Here is a 15,991-nt window from a genome sequence, read left to right as displayed (position 1 = left end):
TACTTTCAGCTGAAACCTCTCTAGGATGGAAATGAAAGCAAGAGACAGAAACGAGACGTGTAATCATATGTATTCTCTCTTTTGAAAAATCAGGGACGTCCTGCCATTTACCTTGAAGTTGCCTTACGCCATTTCAACAGCCAAGACCGAGGCTCAGCTTGAAGAACTCGCCCAGCTGGGGCTAAGTAAGTGGGTGCCCTTGCCCGGTCTCTTGTCATGCATGCGTGGAGCAGAGCCAGTGGCCCGTGATACATTGTTGCATCAGAATATAACCCTCACCTCCATGGCAGAACTTCAGGAGGCCCTGAGTCACACCTTTTGAGAGTCTTTTCCTAAGTCAAGCGTTGAACCAGCTCTCAGAGGCAGGTGCTGGGTTGGCCTAGGGAGCTCCTACAATTCTCCCCAGCACCTCCTGTCGATGAGTTTGAGCTCCCCGAAATGTCTGGCGGGTATCTGTCATAGGTCCTGCCTTTCTATGGCATCTTGCTGGGGAATGGCCGTGCCTGATGGACAGGCAAGTCCAGTGCAGGCACCTCCCCTGCTTGAGTTTTATTCTAGAACACATGTCGTTGACGGCACTTCTGTGCTTTGAGGAATCTGACTGCACAGGCTTCCAGGGAACATCTGTCTCAGTTCCTCTCTGTCTCAGTTCCGGCCCTGGTGTTCTCGGCCACATTCCTCTCCCTGCCATGCATCCCTGCTCCGGCCAGCCAGATGTTTGCTTCCCCTCGTGCCCCTCAACCCAGCCCTGTGCTGGGCAGTGGATGTTAGGGGCTCAGGACACACCATTCCCCCAGTGTCACTTCTGGGTCCTGTTGCCCTAGGGAATCTGTGTGCATTTGACTTTCACACACACACACACACACACACACACACACACACACACACACTGTTGCCCTAGGGAATCTGTGTGCATTTGACTTTCACACACACACACACACACACGCACACGCACACACACACACACACACACACACAATGTTTTCCTCCATGATGAGAAAGGGGAATTCTCTTAAGATTTCAGGGCTCCAGTCTTCAGATAGATGAACAACCAGGCCATGGTATTTGAATGAGAGTTTGGGATTCAGAAGTGCAAGTCCCAGGATTCTTAGAACCTAAGAAACTGTGATAGTTGACTCAGCAAATGAGAAATACACGTGTCCTTCCTTGGGCACGTTTTCCCTGTACTCTATAAAGAATTTGTTCTGAAGAGGGTGCCATTGCCAGGGGAGCCTGCAGAATTCACAGAGAAGCCTGGAGTTAAGAGTCATATTCCCCTGTGAAACCTAGATTCCCTCAGAAGAATTGCCACATGCGTCCAAGGCCTGCCTGATGGGCAGCTGGGTCGCAGGACAAGGAAGCAGAGTCCTGGTAAAAATACCAGGGCCACGTAAGTGTCCCTGCTGAAAAGTCATGCCATCTCTGCCACCAAGCTTCATACACCTTGGAGAGAGTTCAAAGCATTTCCTGAGTTTAAGGTCACATCACCACCTAGATTCTAGCCCTGCTGAGGACGTGTTCCAGGTCTCTGTTTCCTCTGGTGACCTCCGTCCACAGGACTCCTGGGTGGGTGGTCAACTTGCTATGTGTGCTTCGTGCCAGGGCTCAAGGACTAGAGTATCTGGGGCAGCCCTTGCGCCCGGCAAAGGCTGAGGCAAAAAAAAAAATCTATTCTGGTGGCCACTCACCAGAAGCAAATTTTTTTAAAAAGCGAGTGTTAATCACTCAATCATGTCCCAGTCTCTGCGACCCCGTGGACTGTAGCCCACCAGGCTCCTGGGCTCCTCTATCCATGGAAGTCTTCAGGCAAGAATACTGGAGTGGGTAGCCTTTCCCTTCCCCTGGGGATCTTCCCGACCCAGGGCTCAAACCCAGGTCTCCTGCATTGCAGGCAGATTCTTTACCGTCTGCCACCAGAGAAGCACGTAGATATTCAACGTGTAATTGCTACTGTGCACTTCATTTTGTGAAGAGACATCCCTTTTTAAAACCCTGTACCTCATGTATTTGTTCATCCAACAAGTGTTTCTGAAGGGTCTGCTATGTGGCAGCCACCGCAAGGGTTTAAGGATCCATAGGGTCTCTCCCCTTGCCCACTTCCCAGCTTTATAGTCTGTATGGGAACAACACATACACAGGAACTACATGTTCTATATTTGCAAAGTCTTAACAACGGTGACAGCGGGAATTTAAGGAGGGTTAAATTTCGAGCTAGAGCAGCCCTATACTGGCCACTATAAAAATATGTAAGGCCAGCCAGTGTGCACTTTTAAATTTCCTAGTGGCCACATGAAAGAGAATTAAAGGTGCAGTTAATTTTTATAATTTATTTACTATGTGAAATCTATTTCAATATATCATCCCTATTTTTTAAAATAGTAATGAAATATTTTACCTTCTTTTTTTCTTATTAAGTGTTTGAAATCCAGTATATATTATATCCTTACAGCACATTTCTATTCAGGCACCAAATTTTCAGCAAAAATACATGGATCAGTATTTAGAGTCCATTAAATTTACAACTGAAGAAGTAGTTTCACATACCCCAGTTCCAGACCTACTTGAGTTTCCCAGCAATGGAATTGTCCGGTTTTACATTTAAATGGGTTTACATGAAACAAGATGGAAAATTGAGTCCCTCGTTGCACAAGCTGGATTTCAAGCGCTCACTGGCCACAGGTGGCTGTTGGCTCCCCTGTTGGACAGCACAGACCTAGAGGGAAGGAAGGACGACAGAAAGCGGGCAACAGGAGCCAAGGTCAGGTGTGTGCATGCAGGGCAGGCCCAGGGCTCCCAGCATCACCCTCTCTCCAGGCTCCCGGTGACCTGCCATTCTGGGCCCTTAGGATAGAAACACAGTTTCAGCAAACACAGCAAGGCAAAGCTGTAGACAGAGCAACCTATTCCAGATGGAAACGACACCAGGTGTTCATCAGCACCACGGCCTCCCTCGATGTGCGTGGAAGACCGACCTGTCCGTCCTAGGACGCACAGGCAGGGTGGCTGCAGTCACAGCGATGTGCCCCACTCCTGAGTGTGCTGAGCCGCAGTGCCCGCGGCTAGGAGGCTGGAAGATTTGGGAAGAGTGGGCAGCAAACCGCAAACACAGTCGAACTTGCACTTTTCCTTGGCCTGAGCCCAGCTGTCCTGTTTTTTTTTTTTTTTTTTTGCTGATGGGCCCTATGAGTGCATTTTTCCTCCTTTTGGGTTTTAGTGCTGAATGTGTAAAACCCCAGGCAGATTGTGTAATGTTCCCAGGCCCAGCTGCTCATCCTGCCCATTAAAGGGGAACTGAGGGCCCTAGGGGGTGGAGGAGGGCACCCCAGGATAAGGGGATCCATCGGAAAGGGTGCTGCCACTGGGTGAGCAAAGTCCTTCCTGGTGTAGCAAGTGGGGAGCACCCCCCACCCCCAGCCTTCTCCCAGCTCCCACTGTTCCTTCTTCCTCACCTGGGGAAGGGCTGGGCCCGCTGTGGGCAACGGCCAAGCCATTTCTCAAGAGCCTTGAAGCCCAAAGCCTCCTGAGCCTTCCCAGGAGCCCACAGCTGGGCCTGGCAGCATTTCCAGCCCTTCCAGTAAAGGAATGCAGTTAAAAGCAAAAAGAGAGCGAGAAAGGAAGGAAAACACCACACTCCAACGTAGCACCGCCCCTCCAAAGCCATGCATTGCCAGGCAAGTGTGCTGTTTGTGATGGACCGGCCGAGTGCACTGTATTTACATTCTTGTGTTCACTGATAATGACTTTCAGATTTTTGGAGCTCTCCAGCTGACAACAAACCCCCAAACCCTCCACCTCCCCATAGGCCTCCCTCCTCCGACGGCGGCGAGGACGACGGCGTGGGTCCGGCCTCCTCGCGTCAGCTCTGCCTGATAAATGGAGTGCATTCTATAAAAACCAGGACGCCCTCGGAACTGGAGTGCAGCCAGACCAACGGGGCCCTGTGCTTTATTAATCCCCTGTTCTTCAAAGTGCACAGCCAGGACCTCGGCGGGGGCCCCCGGCGGCCCTGCACCCGGACTCCCGACGCGGATGGCACCGAGAGGCCTCGGTCCCCGCCGCCCCGGCCCCCGCCGCCCGCTATTCATAGTCAGCCCGCCGGCCCCCAGCTGGCCGGGCCCGCGGCGCCCCCGGCCGGCATGCCGGAAACCGTCGCCCTGCACCAGCCCGGGGACGCGGCACGGCTTGGAGCGAAACCCACCCCCGTGCCTCCACCCCGGCTCAAGAAGCAGGCGTCCTTCCTCGAGGCGGAGGGCGGCGCCAAGACCTTGACAGGCGGCCTGCCTCGCCCGGAGCCCGCGGCGGGCCCGGCGGGCGGCGCAGGGGGGGCCCCTGCTCCGGCGGAGACGGAGGCGGAGGCGGCCCTGGCCCCAGGGGATTGCGCAAGGGCCCGGCGCGCCGCCGCTTCGGCCTCGGCATCCCGGCCCCCGTGGCGCGCGGGCCGCCAGCGGCTGAGTGACATGAGCCTTTCCACTTCCTCCTCCGACTCGCTGGACCTGGACCGCAGCATGCCCCTCTTTGGCTACGAGGCGGACACCAACAGCAGCCTGGAGGACTACGACGGCGAGAGCGACCAGGAGACCATGGCCCCCCCCATCAAGTCCAAGAAGAAGCGGAACAGCTCCTTCGTGCTGCCCAAGCTCGTCAAGTCCCAGCTCCGCAAGATGAGCGGCGTCTTCAGCTCCTTCCTGACCCCGGAGAAGCGCATGGTGCGCCGGATCGCCGAGCTGGCCCGCGACAAGCGCACTTACTTCGGCTGCCTGGTGCAGGACTACGTGAGCTTCCTGCAGGAGAACAAGGAGTGCCACGTGTCCAGCACCGACCTCTTGCAGACGATCCGGCAGTTCATGACCCAGGTGAAGAACTACCTGTCCCAGAGCTCCGAGCTGGACCCCCCCATCGAATCGCTGATCCCCGAAGACCAGATAGGTGAGTACCACCTTGCCTTTAAAATACGTGTGTGTGTATTGAATTACTTATACGTGCTATCGAGAAAAGATACCAGTGGAATTATTTAAAAACAGAAATTCACAGACTAGAAAGAAACTTATGGTTATCAAAGGGGGAAGGGGAGGGAGGGATAGATGAGTTTGGGATTAACAGATACACCCCACGGTAGGTAAAATAGTTAAGCAACAAGTAGCAAACCTACTGTATAGCACTATATACTTGATATACTTAACTATATACTTAATAGTTTGTAATAACCTATATGGGAGGAGTCTGAAAAAGAATACATATGTGTATCTACATATGTGTGTATATATGTGCTCAGTCACTCAGTTGTGTCCGACTCTGTGCGACCCCACAGACTGTAGCTCACCAGGCTCCTCTGTCCATGGGATTCTCCAGGCAAGAATACTGGAGTGGGTTGCCATTTCCTCCTCCAGGATGTGTGTGTGTGTGTGTGTGTGTGTGTGTGTGTGTGTGTGTGTGTGTGTGTGTGTGTATCTGAATCAGTTTACTATACACCTGAAACTAATAGGACTTTGTAAATCAACTATACTTCAATAAAATTACAAATATATATATATATATATATATATATATTTTTAGCCTGTGGCCTGGCAGGACAATGTATCCTGTGTTAGTTCTCTTGGGTGGTGTTTTCTCCAGAGTTCAAAACAGCAACACACTCCACCTCCTGGGCTGATCTGAACCAGAAACACAGCTTCTTGAAGTTGACTTCATGTTATATACCTGGTTCGGGGGCTGAGCATCAGGCTCGGACATGTTCGGGGGAGCGACTGATGGGAACCGCAGATGGGTCTGTTCAGGGGTGGAGCATTCCGGTTGCCTGCCTGATTTTGTGCTCTATGTGGGCATTGAGGGTCTCCTGAAGGTGCGTCTCAGCAAGCCGTCGGGGTTTGTGCTGTATTGGTTGGAAAGTGCCCTTTTTGACCCTCAGAGGAGTGCAGAGGCCACGGTGTGCAGCTGGGTGAGTTGCCACAGGGAGCAAGCACCAGCGAAGCAGAACATGACAGCATCAAAGCCCCCAGGGACTTCCTCCCTGTCCTCTTTCTCCCCAAAGGGTAACTGCCCTGTGGGCTTCTAATCACAGAATTCAATAAGTTTGGGAGTAAGCAAAAACAAAAAAGTCAAATGGACAAGTTTGTTTTGTGTATCGTTAAAAATAAGTATCAAATTTTGAAGGTCACATGAAAGGTGTTTTCTCCAAAGTCAGGGGGAAATAACTTTCTTTCTAACCTCATTGGAGAGCTGAATTGCTAATAGTTACTTTGGCCAAGGGAAGATTGAATTTGGCAAGACCTCTCTTTTTCCAGGGCGAGAGTCTTAAGGGATTTTTTTTTTTTTAACTTCAGAAGATTGACTCTGAAGGACGAATTTCAGAGACCTCATTCACTGGGCGGCAGCGATCAAAAAGAGCTACCCAACATTTCTCGGCCGTTCATATAGCAAAGCTGGAAACGGCTTCTTTCTGATTGGGTCTGTTTGTGGAAAGTAGTAAACAGCGTGTGGTTTGCCGGTGGTGTCTCCCCGCCTCTCTCTCTCCCTCTCCTTGAAGTGAGTTTCAGCAGCTTTTTGATTTTCTCACAAAGGAATCAAAGCCTTGTTTGTTTTCCTGTGGCTTGTGCCTGGGTGGGTGGGGCGTGGTTAGAGCCCGGCTGTTGGAGAGAAAGCTGGGAGGAATGTGCCCCAGGATATGCCTTGGGGATGGAAATGCATGCCTTCGGGACAACGGAAGAGCGGGCCGGGGCCCTCTCGGTCCCCGCCCCACCCCCAGAGCCTGCCTCTCAGGGGAGACCGGCTCAAACCCCGCACGGGCGGGAGAGCCAGGCGGGCACTGATGTCAGCACTGGGCTATGTGGCTGCAGTGCCAGCCAGCCCACGGAGACGAGGCTTCTCCCTGGGGAGCCAGGCCTTGCCTTCCTCCCCCGCCGATGCTGTGAGCACCCGGTCCTTCCGGGGGGTGGGGGGGGGCTCTCCTGCTAGCTTCTCGGAAGGTGACAGTTCAGATAGGGTATTGCTGTTGGTTGGACCCCCATATCTCATCTTCTCCAAAAACAGATTTGAATGGGGCCAGCAGTCTTTGACACAAACGCTTTGCTGCTCTGGAAAGATAGAGCTTTCCATCTAAAAATCTAAGGTCATGAGGAGGAGGGAAACTGACATCCAGGCTGCCTGTCCCAGCGATGGCAGTAGGTCTTGGCCTCAGCCCTGTGAAGCAGGCATCCGTGCGCCCTGGAGCAAGGCTGGGTTCTGCCAGCTGGAGCCAGGTGTCCAGGGCTATACTGGCCTAGCCTGTGCAGCTTCTGAACTTTCTTCTTTGGATTCAGAGCCCATTTTTTTGAGGGGACTTCCCTAGTGGCCCAGTGGTTGCCTTCCTTGGTCGGGAGCTAAGATCTCATGTGCCTCGTGGCCAGAAACACAAAACATAAAACAGAAGCAATATTGCAACAAATTCAATAAAGACTTTAAAAATGGTCCATATTAAAAAAAAATCTTATAAATTAAAAAAAAATTTTTTACTTTGTTTATTTGGCTGTGCTAGGTCTTTGTTGCTGCACAGGTTCTTCTCCAGTTGTGGCAAGCAGGGGTTACTCTCTAGTTTCGGTGCACGGCTTCTCATTGTGGTAGCTTCTTTTGCTGCAGAGCACAGGCTCTAGCGTGCAGGTTCAGTAGTTGTGGCACATGGGTTTAGTTGTCCAGCGGCACGTGGGATCTTCCCGGACCAGGGATCAAACCCATGTCTCCTGCATTGGCAGCCAGATTCTTTACCACTGAGCCACCAAGGAAGCCCCCCACCCCAATTTATTTTTTTTTAACCCTGTGTTTGGAACCTTACCCCTCTCCCCTGCTGGTGCCTATGTTCATATTTTCTCATAAGAAATTAAGGAGATTGGAAAACATTGTTTAATTGTGTTATACACCTAATAGGAATATGATATTTGTCAATTATATCTCAATGAAAATTAATTTAAACATTTAACTTGTAAATTCAAGGGAATTAGAATAGTAGGCTCACCATTGGTAGAGGCAGCTCAGAGTGCCACTGTCTGCAGACCTGTGGGTGTACCTAGACACGCACTGCCACACTTTTTTATTGGTTTGTTTTGTTTAAGCTTTTGCATTAAAGCAGATGGTTCATCATATCTGTTGCTTCATCAATGAAACCATTATTCTGTTTTGAAAACTGCAGAGAATGTGCTGGGCTTTTGAAATTAAGAGGAAGGCTAGCCAAAGCAGAAGGTGACTTAAGAAACTCATCACGTGCCCAGTTGTGGGGAACAATGTGATCCTAATGATTAGAAAACCAATCCCCTTAAATGTGCCAGTTTAGATTCGGACTCTGGCAAGAAAATGGAGTCTAAATGATCTGTTTTACATATTCCTAAATGAAGGGCTCAGTAGTTTACTAAGACCTTGTTAACATAGTGATTCCTTTGAGCTGTGTGATCAACTCACGGTTGGTACCATTGTGTAGATTTTGGTCTGTTTTGCAAATTCAGGAACGGAGGTCAAGATGTATAAAGTGACTTGCGGAGGGTTATGCTGCTGGTGGGTAGGGGAGATTGGATTCAGCCCCGGTCTCCTCTTGTTTATCTGTTTATTTTCACCAATCTCACTTCCTGGGAGGTTATAATTCACTTTGAATGGATTCACTTTAGATGCCACCTCCAGGATTCCAAACCTCAAATTTCTTCACAACCGGTGCCAACTGATGCTGTTAGGCTTTTTGAGAATACCAGTTGGGTTTTTCTTCTTGAAAAAAAAATCTAGTCCTGTCCTCCTTTCCCACAGTTTCTGGGGGAGAGAGTGCTGAATGAGGAGGTAGAAATGTAAAGCCTAGATCTACAGAATTCCATCCTGAAATTAAGGAAGTTGGAGGAGGTATTTCAGTGCTGTAACCCACATAGAATTCCATCACTCATATGTGAAAAAGAACCATGTGAACGCATGTGCATTTAGTGTTTGGATACAGTGCTAATCTTCTTCACAAAGGAGTTCTTCAGTTGCACAGAGAAAAGCCAATGAAAAAACCAAATAGCTCTCACCCAACTGCCACTTTGTCCATGTGCTCCTGTCATAGCCCTGTAGGTCAGCACTTTCCAGATGAGAATGACATGATGAACAGTCTCAAAGCTGTAAAATTACCAGCCTAAATGGTGATGCCCTATAGTAGAGAATCTGACTTCTGTTTAGAGTACTCTTTGAAGCACTGCCACACAAAACCCTGCCTGCCATGTAGAGGTTCTTGAACAGATGTTGGCTGATTGACATCAGCTTTGCTCTCCTGGTAGGAGGATGAGATAAGTTCCCATTCGACTCAGCTCCATCTTGATTCCAGGGCCACATATCGTGTTTCCCCTGTGGCAAGCTCTCTACCCTCCACTCTGTAAAAGTGGTACATAGTGGGACAAGCAACTGCTTTAGCAAAAGCATGTATACCATTTGGCATCCTCCTCAAAAGCCCAGGATCAGTAACTTCATGGACAGAGTGAAGTGTACTCACTCCTGAGTGCCCCGCCCAGTAAGGTATAGAGCCTGTGACATCAGTTGTTATCCCAACACCTGCTCCTTATTGGTGGGTTTTAACATCACATCACTTCCGCCTCAGTCTCTTTCAACCAATGAGAGAACTTAGTCCCAACTTTCTGGTAGTGAAATCTACACTTTGCAGAACTTGTTGCATTTTTGTGGATACTGTTTTGATTTTCTTCAAGCAAAAGAACTTTTACTTCTGATTTGATATTAATCTTAAGGAAATCCTTCTGTTTTCAAGTCTTGTTTCAAGAAAAACAAAATTTTTCCAACTCCCAAAAATGTTAGTAATCCTCCACTTTCTATTCAAACTGCACACAAACACTCAACAAAGATACAGATAATCCAACTGTATTTCTAAAAGTCAGTAATGAAAAACAAGATATGGTTTTGCTTTCTTTAGTGGCTGTCAAAATGTGTATTTTTTCTGAAGAGTGTTATCATTATTTGACGAAAAAGTAGCCTTAAACTCAGTTCCCACATATTTCAAAAAGAACATCAATTTACTTACATGAGTGTTTTCTTTATAGAGAAATGATACTGAAATGTGGTTAAAATGTGGTACACTAAGAGAGCTTAGTGTACGTAAGAAAGAAGTCTGAAGTCATTCCTTGAGCCTTAAACAATTAAAACTGCCTTGCTTCATATCATTTTTTAAATGAGCATTCAAGCCCGGGGATTCCCAGGTGGTGCAGTCATAAAGAATCTGCCTGCCAATGCAGGAGAGTGGGTTCAATCCCCTGGGTTGGGAAGATCCCCTGGAGGATGAAATGGCAACACACTCCAGTATTCTTGCCTGGGAAATCTCATGGACTGAGGAGCCTAGCTGGCTACATATAGTCCTTGAGGTCTCAAAGAGTTGGATATGACTGAGCATGCACGCCTAAGTCTAACTCAAGCTTCAATATCTAGTGTGATTTGCTTTTAATTTTGAATTCAGAGTTTGTTTTAATCCCTTGAGTTATTGTGTTACCTACTCTGTTTTAGACAGACTCATTCTAAAAGTTGTAGGCCGAGAGGCATACTGGTGCCAAGTTAAGAATTAAACCACCTTGATTCTGACTTCTGATCTAGTCCTTGTGTCCATGTCACCTGGAAGGAAAGGATCTCTTAGTACATTATCAAAAGGTACAGAGCAGGAGAAAAATCGACCTCTTGCAGCCTAGGAAAAGCACATCTATATTATTTTTGAAAATTAGTTTAAATAGATAGAAGACTGCCCCTCTTTTCCTGACTATAGCTCAAACTGGACTATGGTTTCAAGTCCTAGCTCTGCTGTCGCTGAGCTGTGTGTGCTTGGTCATGTGTCTTAAGCCCTCTGTGCCTCCGTTCCTGCACCTGCCGCAGGCTTACCAGACACCACTGTGCCCGCTCCACTGACACTCACTCCCCTCCTGGGTTTCCAGCACCTGTGGTATTTTCCCGACACCTTCTTGTCCCACCTGAGCCAGTCCAGCTTGGATGGAAATGGGGTGGGGGGAGGATTAATGCTCGCCCCACCCTGGGAAAGCCCCCCTCAGGCGGGGAGTGAGGAAACAGGTGTGTGAGGCCCCTAGCTGCCTCCCCTGGGGGGGCCAGCTCTGAGGCACCCCTGTGCTACCTCTCTTCCCAGTGGTAACTGGCTGACAAAGCACGGGGCATTGGCTGCCTCCCTGCTTCTGGGACCAGAGCTGCATGGGCTCCTCTCCCAGGGGAACCACTCAACTCTAATCCTTTTGTCTCTGGGTGGGCTTCTAGAAGACCCAAAGGAGAACACATAGGAGTTATGTACTCATGTCAGTCAAAGGGTAGTTTAAATACATGTAAAGTACGTAAAAGTGTTTGGAATGCTTGGAAAGCACTGAGTACCCCGTCCAGTTCAGCCCTGATCTTTAATCCAGCTGTGCAGCCAAAAGTGACCATGTTAGCACCAAAAGACAGAACCAGCTCCTGTCACTTTTCTCATACAGAGTGAGCGCCACTATTGCTATTTCCTGACTTCTTTGCGGTAGGCACAACCAGGTTCTCCACTGTCCAGAGAAAGTCATTTAACTTCTGTGGCTCAGGGAGAGGGCCCTCATTCGTCGTGACAGGGCTGAAGCGAGGGCCACCACAGAGCACAGGCTTCCGAACCGCCCCTTGTCCCAGGAGCTGCACAAACAGATGTCCCCATCGGTATTTGCGACGGTGCACGTTTGCACTTCACAGTTTGAGTTCCCCACAAAAAAGGCCTGCCTCTTGTCATCAAACGTTAACTTCTATTTCTTCAATTTTACTTTCTTGAAAGAATGCTAGAACTTGAATAAGCCAAGACGCTATATGGCCTCACTTCATCTTTGATCTTTGTCATGTAGGTTGCAACCTACCCCTTTTGGATATCATGTTGTTTAGATTCTGGGTTCTGTTAGAATCCCCGGAGAATACCGGGAATTATTTTGTTTTAACCATCAGTCAGGTTCAGAGTGCTCCTTCTGTCTTCCCTGCCCTGGGCGAGGAGTTGATGGCAGTTCAGAAGTTGCAGGCAGTGACAGTCAGAGAGGTGAAGTGATGAGGCCAGAGTCACTTAGAAAGACACAGCTGGGCCGGCTGCCAGGCCACCTCCTCTCACTCTTTCTAAGACACGCGCCTTCGCTGAACTTCAGCTTCTGGACTCTCGCTTCCTCTTTGGCAGCAGTGAGGGAGCAGAAAGTGTCCAGACGAGCTGATGAGTGAGCTTGTCCTGTGATGGGTCCCCATCTCATGCCTGACTTTCTCTAGAATCCGTGCCTCTGATCAGAGGAAAGTGACAGACCTTAGGCTTCTGTCCTCATTCCTAAGACGGGGGCAATCATGTCACGGCTCTAGAGGCCGACACGTTTAGCGCTTCCTGTAAATCACTGCATTTACAGGTCTCACTAAGGCAGGGAGCTCTAGGCTAATGCCCCTGACTACTTCCCTGAGTGGATGAACTTTGGAACCAGTTGATAGGATCTCTATAAATATTTTCAGAAACTGTGTTTCCAGTGGGTTATCCAGTTAGCAATCGGTTTCTAACACTCAAAATGTTGTAGTGCAGACAGTTCTCTGGCATCTTTTTGTTTCTTTGTAGATAAACACAGTTGACATAACCAGAGTTCTTGGGCTTGAATCCTGGCTCCCCTTGGTACCCGTGTGGCATCCATGTCTCTGAGTTTCCTCATCTATAAAATAAAGAAATCACAGTCCTCCCACCAGGGGTTTGGTGGAGGAGCTGAAGAGTCAGTGTGTGTAAAGTGCCTAGAACAGCATCATTCTTGGATATAAAGCAACCAGAGATGGTAGGGAAAAACAGATAGTAGTAATTTATAAGCCACATGACTGATCTGATCTGTTCTTTCCTTTTGTTCTGAGCTAGTCCACGTTCTGAAAGATTTTCTGTTCCTTTTGTTTCCTAAAATCATTTTTCCCTCTTGCTTCAAAATCATGATCTTCTTTTCCTATTGGAGAGAATCATCCATGTACTGGGGTCCTTGTCATTTGGACTTTTTTTCTTATTCGTTGTCTTTATTAAAGATTTGTGAGGATGGGGAGGGGTGGTTAGGAGTGAAGACCTGAAAAAAAAAAAAATGCAGAGAGACCAGTTTTTCTTATTTCTAAATTATAGCCTTTTAAAAATGTTCTAAAAGTTTGTTTCTTTGGGGATTTTAAGGCAATGGGTCCTGGATGTCAACCCTCCTAGCAGATTTCCACTGTTGCAATTTGCTGCTAAGAGTGGAGTTTGTGGCTCAAAGGCCAGTATCAGCACCCCTTCCCTGGGGACAAGGATGAGTTGCTCAAGAGACTCACTCAGCTGGCTGGTGACGAGCTGTCTGCTGTCAGCCCCAGGAACAGCACAGAACCTTTTGGAGATGGTTTGTGTGCATACTCTGGCCCTGAGATAATCAGACTTGCTTGGAATTTAAAAATTCCCCTTGGGGTTCAAGGTGGAAAGCCCAGGCTGGTCTCTAGGTGTTTTCTGTTGGTTTGATTTATACACATGCTATTGAGGTTTAACGTATATCCATGAAGTGTATACATTTCAAATGCTCAACTTGACAATTCTTTACCCATGTAGCCACCACCGAGATCCTGGCATCTGCCATCTCCACCCCTTGGAAGTGTCCCCCGAAGCTCCGTTTATTTCTCAGGGCGACTGCCATCCTGACCTGTCATCATAGATTGGTTTTGCCTGTCCTTGAGCTTTGTGTCAGCATTGTGCTAAAGGAGACAACTCTTGTGTGTCTGGCTTCTTTCATACAGATTGTATCTTGGAGACTCGACCAGTTGTGTCCGGAGCAGCAACATGCTCTTTTTCACGGAATGAATCTACCATTGTCTGCATTCCATTTTCTGAATTCCATTGTGTGTATATCTCCTGGCATCCATGCCATTGGGTTGGGCCTTGGGTGCTTTCCAGTTTGGGCCTGTTATGAGTAATGCTGCACCCAACATTCATGTGCATCCTAATTAATGATTGACGTGGCTTTCTCCCCACTTGGTGACCTCCTTCCAGCAGAGGGAGGGGTCACCAGGAATGTAGCTGCAGAATCTTTGGATAGAGCAGTAAACTGGTGAATGTTTATGAAACACCATGAACTTTAGAACTAAGAAATCATTGACTTTGAAAAGCAGGGTGTTCAGTTTTATGGGCTCAAGCAAACCATTAGACATCTCCAAGTCTCTATTTTCTCATCTATAAAAAGCCCTAATAGTCATATTGTGCAAAAATAATAGAGATACTATAGAATTAGATGAGATAATGAAATAAAGCCTAGCCCAACTGGGCACTCAATGCTAATTACTATTGTTGACTTTTCATCCTAGTGGCCGTTGGAAGTGAAGTCAGAGATGCTATGTGAGTTTCTAGAAGTTTATTGACGCAGCATAACCAATACACACTTGGTTTTAATTTGTTTTAAAACAGTAATTTGTTTTAATGCCAGATGTGAAGAAATGTTGTTCTGTTTTTATTCTTACTGTATAACCCCTTTTGCTTCAACCTTCGTTTCTTTAGGTATGTCCTGCTTAGATTTCTCTTTGTCCCTGACCTTCTAATAATAGGTGATCATTTAGAGTCCATGTCATCTGATGTCTGTCAGAAATGCCAAGGGCCAGAGAGATAACTTGGCTATTTCTGTGGTTTCCTGGGCTTCCAAGATGAAATCGCATCCCCAAGTGTTGTATCCTAGGGGTGGTTGCTATCCAGGCAGCTTTGATGAGAACGTGAAACATTTGAGGTGGAAAAACTGATGTGGAAGAAGCAGAGAGCTTCTCATGGCACAGATCCTCTTCAGACCAGAGCTCCAGCTTCGTGGTCCTGGTCACTGTACTGTCAGCCAAGAAGGCTTCTCCACAGGGCAAACCATTCTAAGAAAGAGGGGGAAATAATGCCTCCCACACCTAAGGGTATTTCCTAATTCTGAACAGAAACGCACTTCAAGAATTTTTAAATTTTCATTTTGAAATCAGTTCAGACATTCAAAAAAGTTGCAAAAGGCCAATGAAGAAATCATGTCTGCCCTTTACCCGATTCCCAGTGTTAGTGCTTTTCTGTTGACACACACGCACACACACACATACGCATGCACACACACATGCACACACACATGCACACATCCCCTCCTTTTATCTAAACCATGAGAGCTAGTTGCAGGCATTGTAACCCTTTTTCCCTAAATGCTTAGTGGGTATTTATCTAAAAATAGAGACATTGTGTTACAAAACTGCAGTAACATTAACTTTCATTAACTTTCAAGGAAGAGTCATTCTGTAAAAAAGAGCACACTGTTGCTCCAGACACAGCTGGCGGAGTCTCCAAGATACAGTCTGTGTGAAAGAAGCCAGATTCACTGTTAACGATAGTATCTAATCTGCACACTTTATTCAGAGCTCATCTAATGCCCCACTATGTCCTTTATAGTAAATGACAGAAAGACTTTTTTGGTCCAGAATCCAATCCAAGATACCATGTGTATTTAGTTGAATTTTTCCCTCAGGAAATATTTTAAGGGAGCTGGAACCCTTGCTATTAGCAAATCCGTCTTTTAACATAACCCATTTGCTTAGCTGTTCACTGGTTCCTCAGTGGAAAGACTGGGTCAAAAGCATACCTTCTAGAATATTCACCCGTGCTTATCGGTGAGAAGGTGTAAAAGTAGTTAAAACAAATATATTCAGTTGTATTGACTGCATGCAAGAGAGACTATAAGACTGTTAGGGAAGATTCACTCTTCATGGCTTTACTGAAGGAAAAAAAAGTTTGGTGTGTGAATGCACGTATGCTGTGCTTAGTCACTCAGTGTCCGACTCTTTGCAACCCCATGGACTGTAGCCTGCCAGGCTCCTCCGTCCATGGGGATTCTCCAGGCAAGAACACTGGAGTGGGTTGCCATTTCCTTCTCCAGGGGATCCTCCCAACCCAGGGATCGAACCCAGGTCTCCTGCACCACAGGTGGATTTTTTTACTGTCGGAGCCACCAGGGAAGCCCAGTGTAAATGATGTGGGGCTAAATTT

General features: G+C 47.7%; 1 protein-coding gene across 7 annotated transcripts in view; it reads left to right on the top strand.

Moving 5' to 3' along the window:
• RIN2 (Ras and Rab interactor 2) overlaps positions 1-15,991 on the top strand; it is a 194,106-nt gene that overhangs the window by 165,690 nt on the left and 12,425 nt on the right. For all 7 annotated transcript variants that reach the window (XM_081558602.1, XM_081558597.1, XM_081558598.1 and 4 more), the window contains 2 exons: positions 94-185; positions 3,748-4,926. In XM_081558602.1, the coding sequence (XP_081414728.1) occupies positions 94-185; positions 3,748-4,926 (1,271 nt within the window). The remainder of the gene's footprint in view (positions 1-93; positions 186-3,747; positions 4,927-15,991) is intronic.

This window comes from Giraffa tippelskirchi, chromosome 13, assembly GCF_054371585.1.
Source record: "Giraffa tippelskirchi isolate mGirTip1 chromosome 13, T2T-mGirTip1v1.2.pri, whole genome shotgun sequence".
Taxonomy (NCBI): Eukaryota; Metazoa; Chordata; class Mammalia; order Artiodactyla; family Giraffidae; genus Giraffa; species Giraffa tippelskirchi.
The sequence above is the reverse complement of the archived record's forward strand: the minus strand, read 5'-3'. Positions and strand labels throughout refer to the sequence as shown.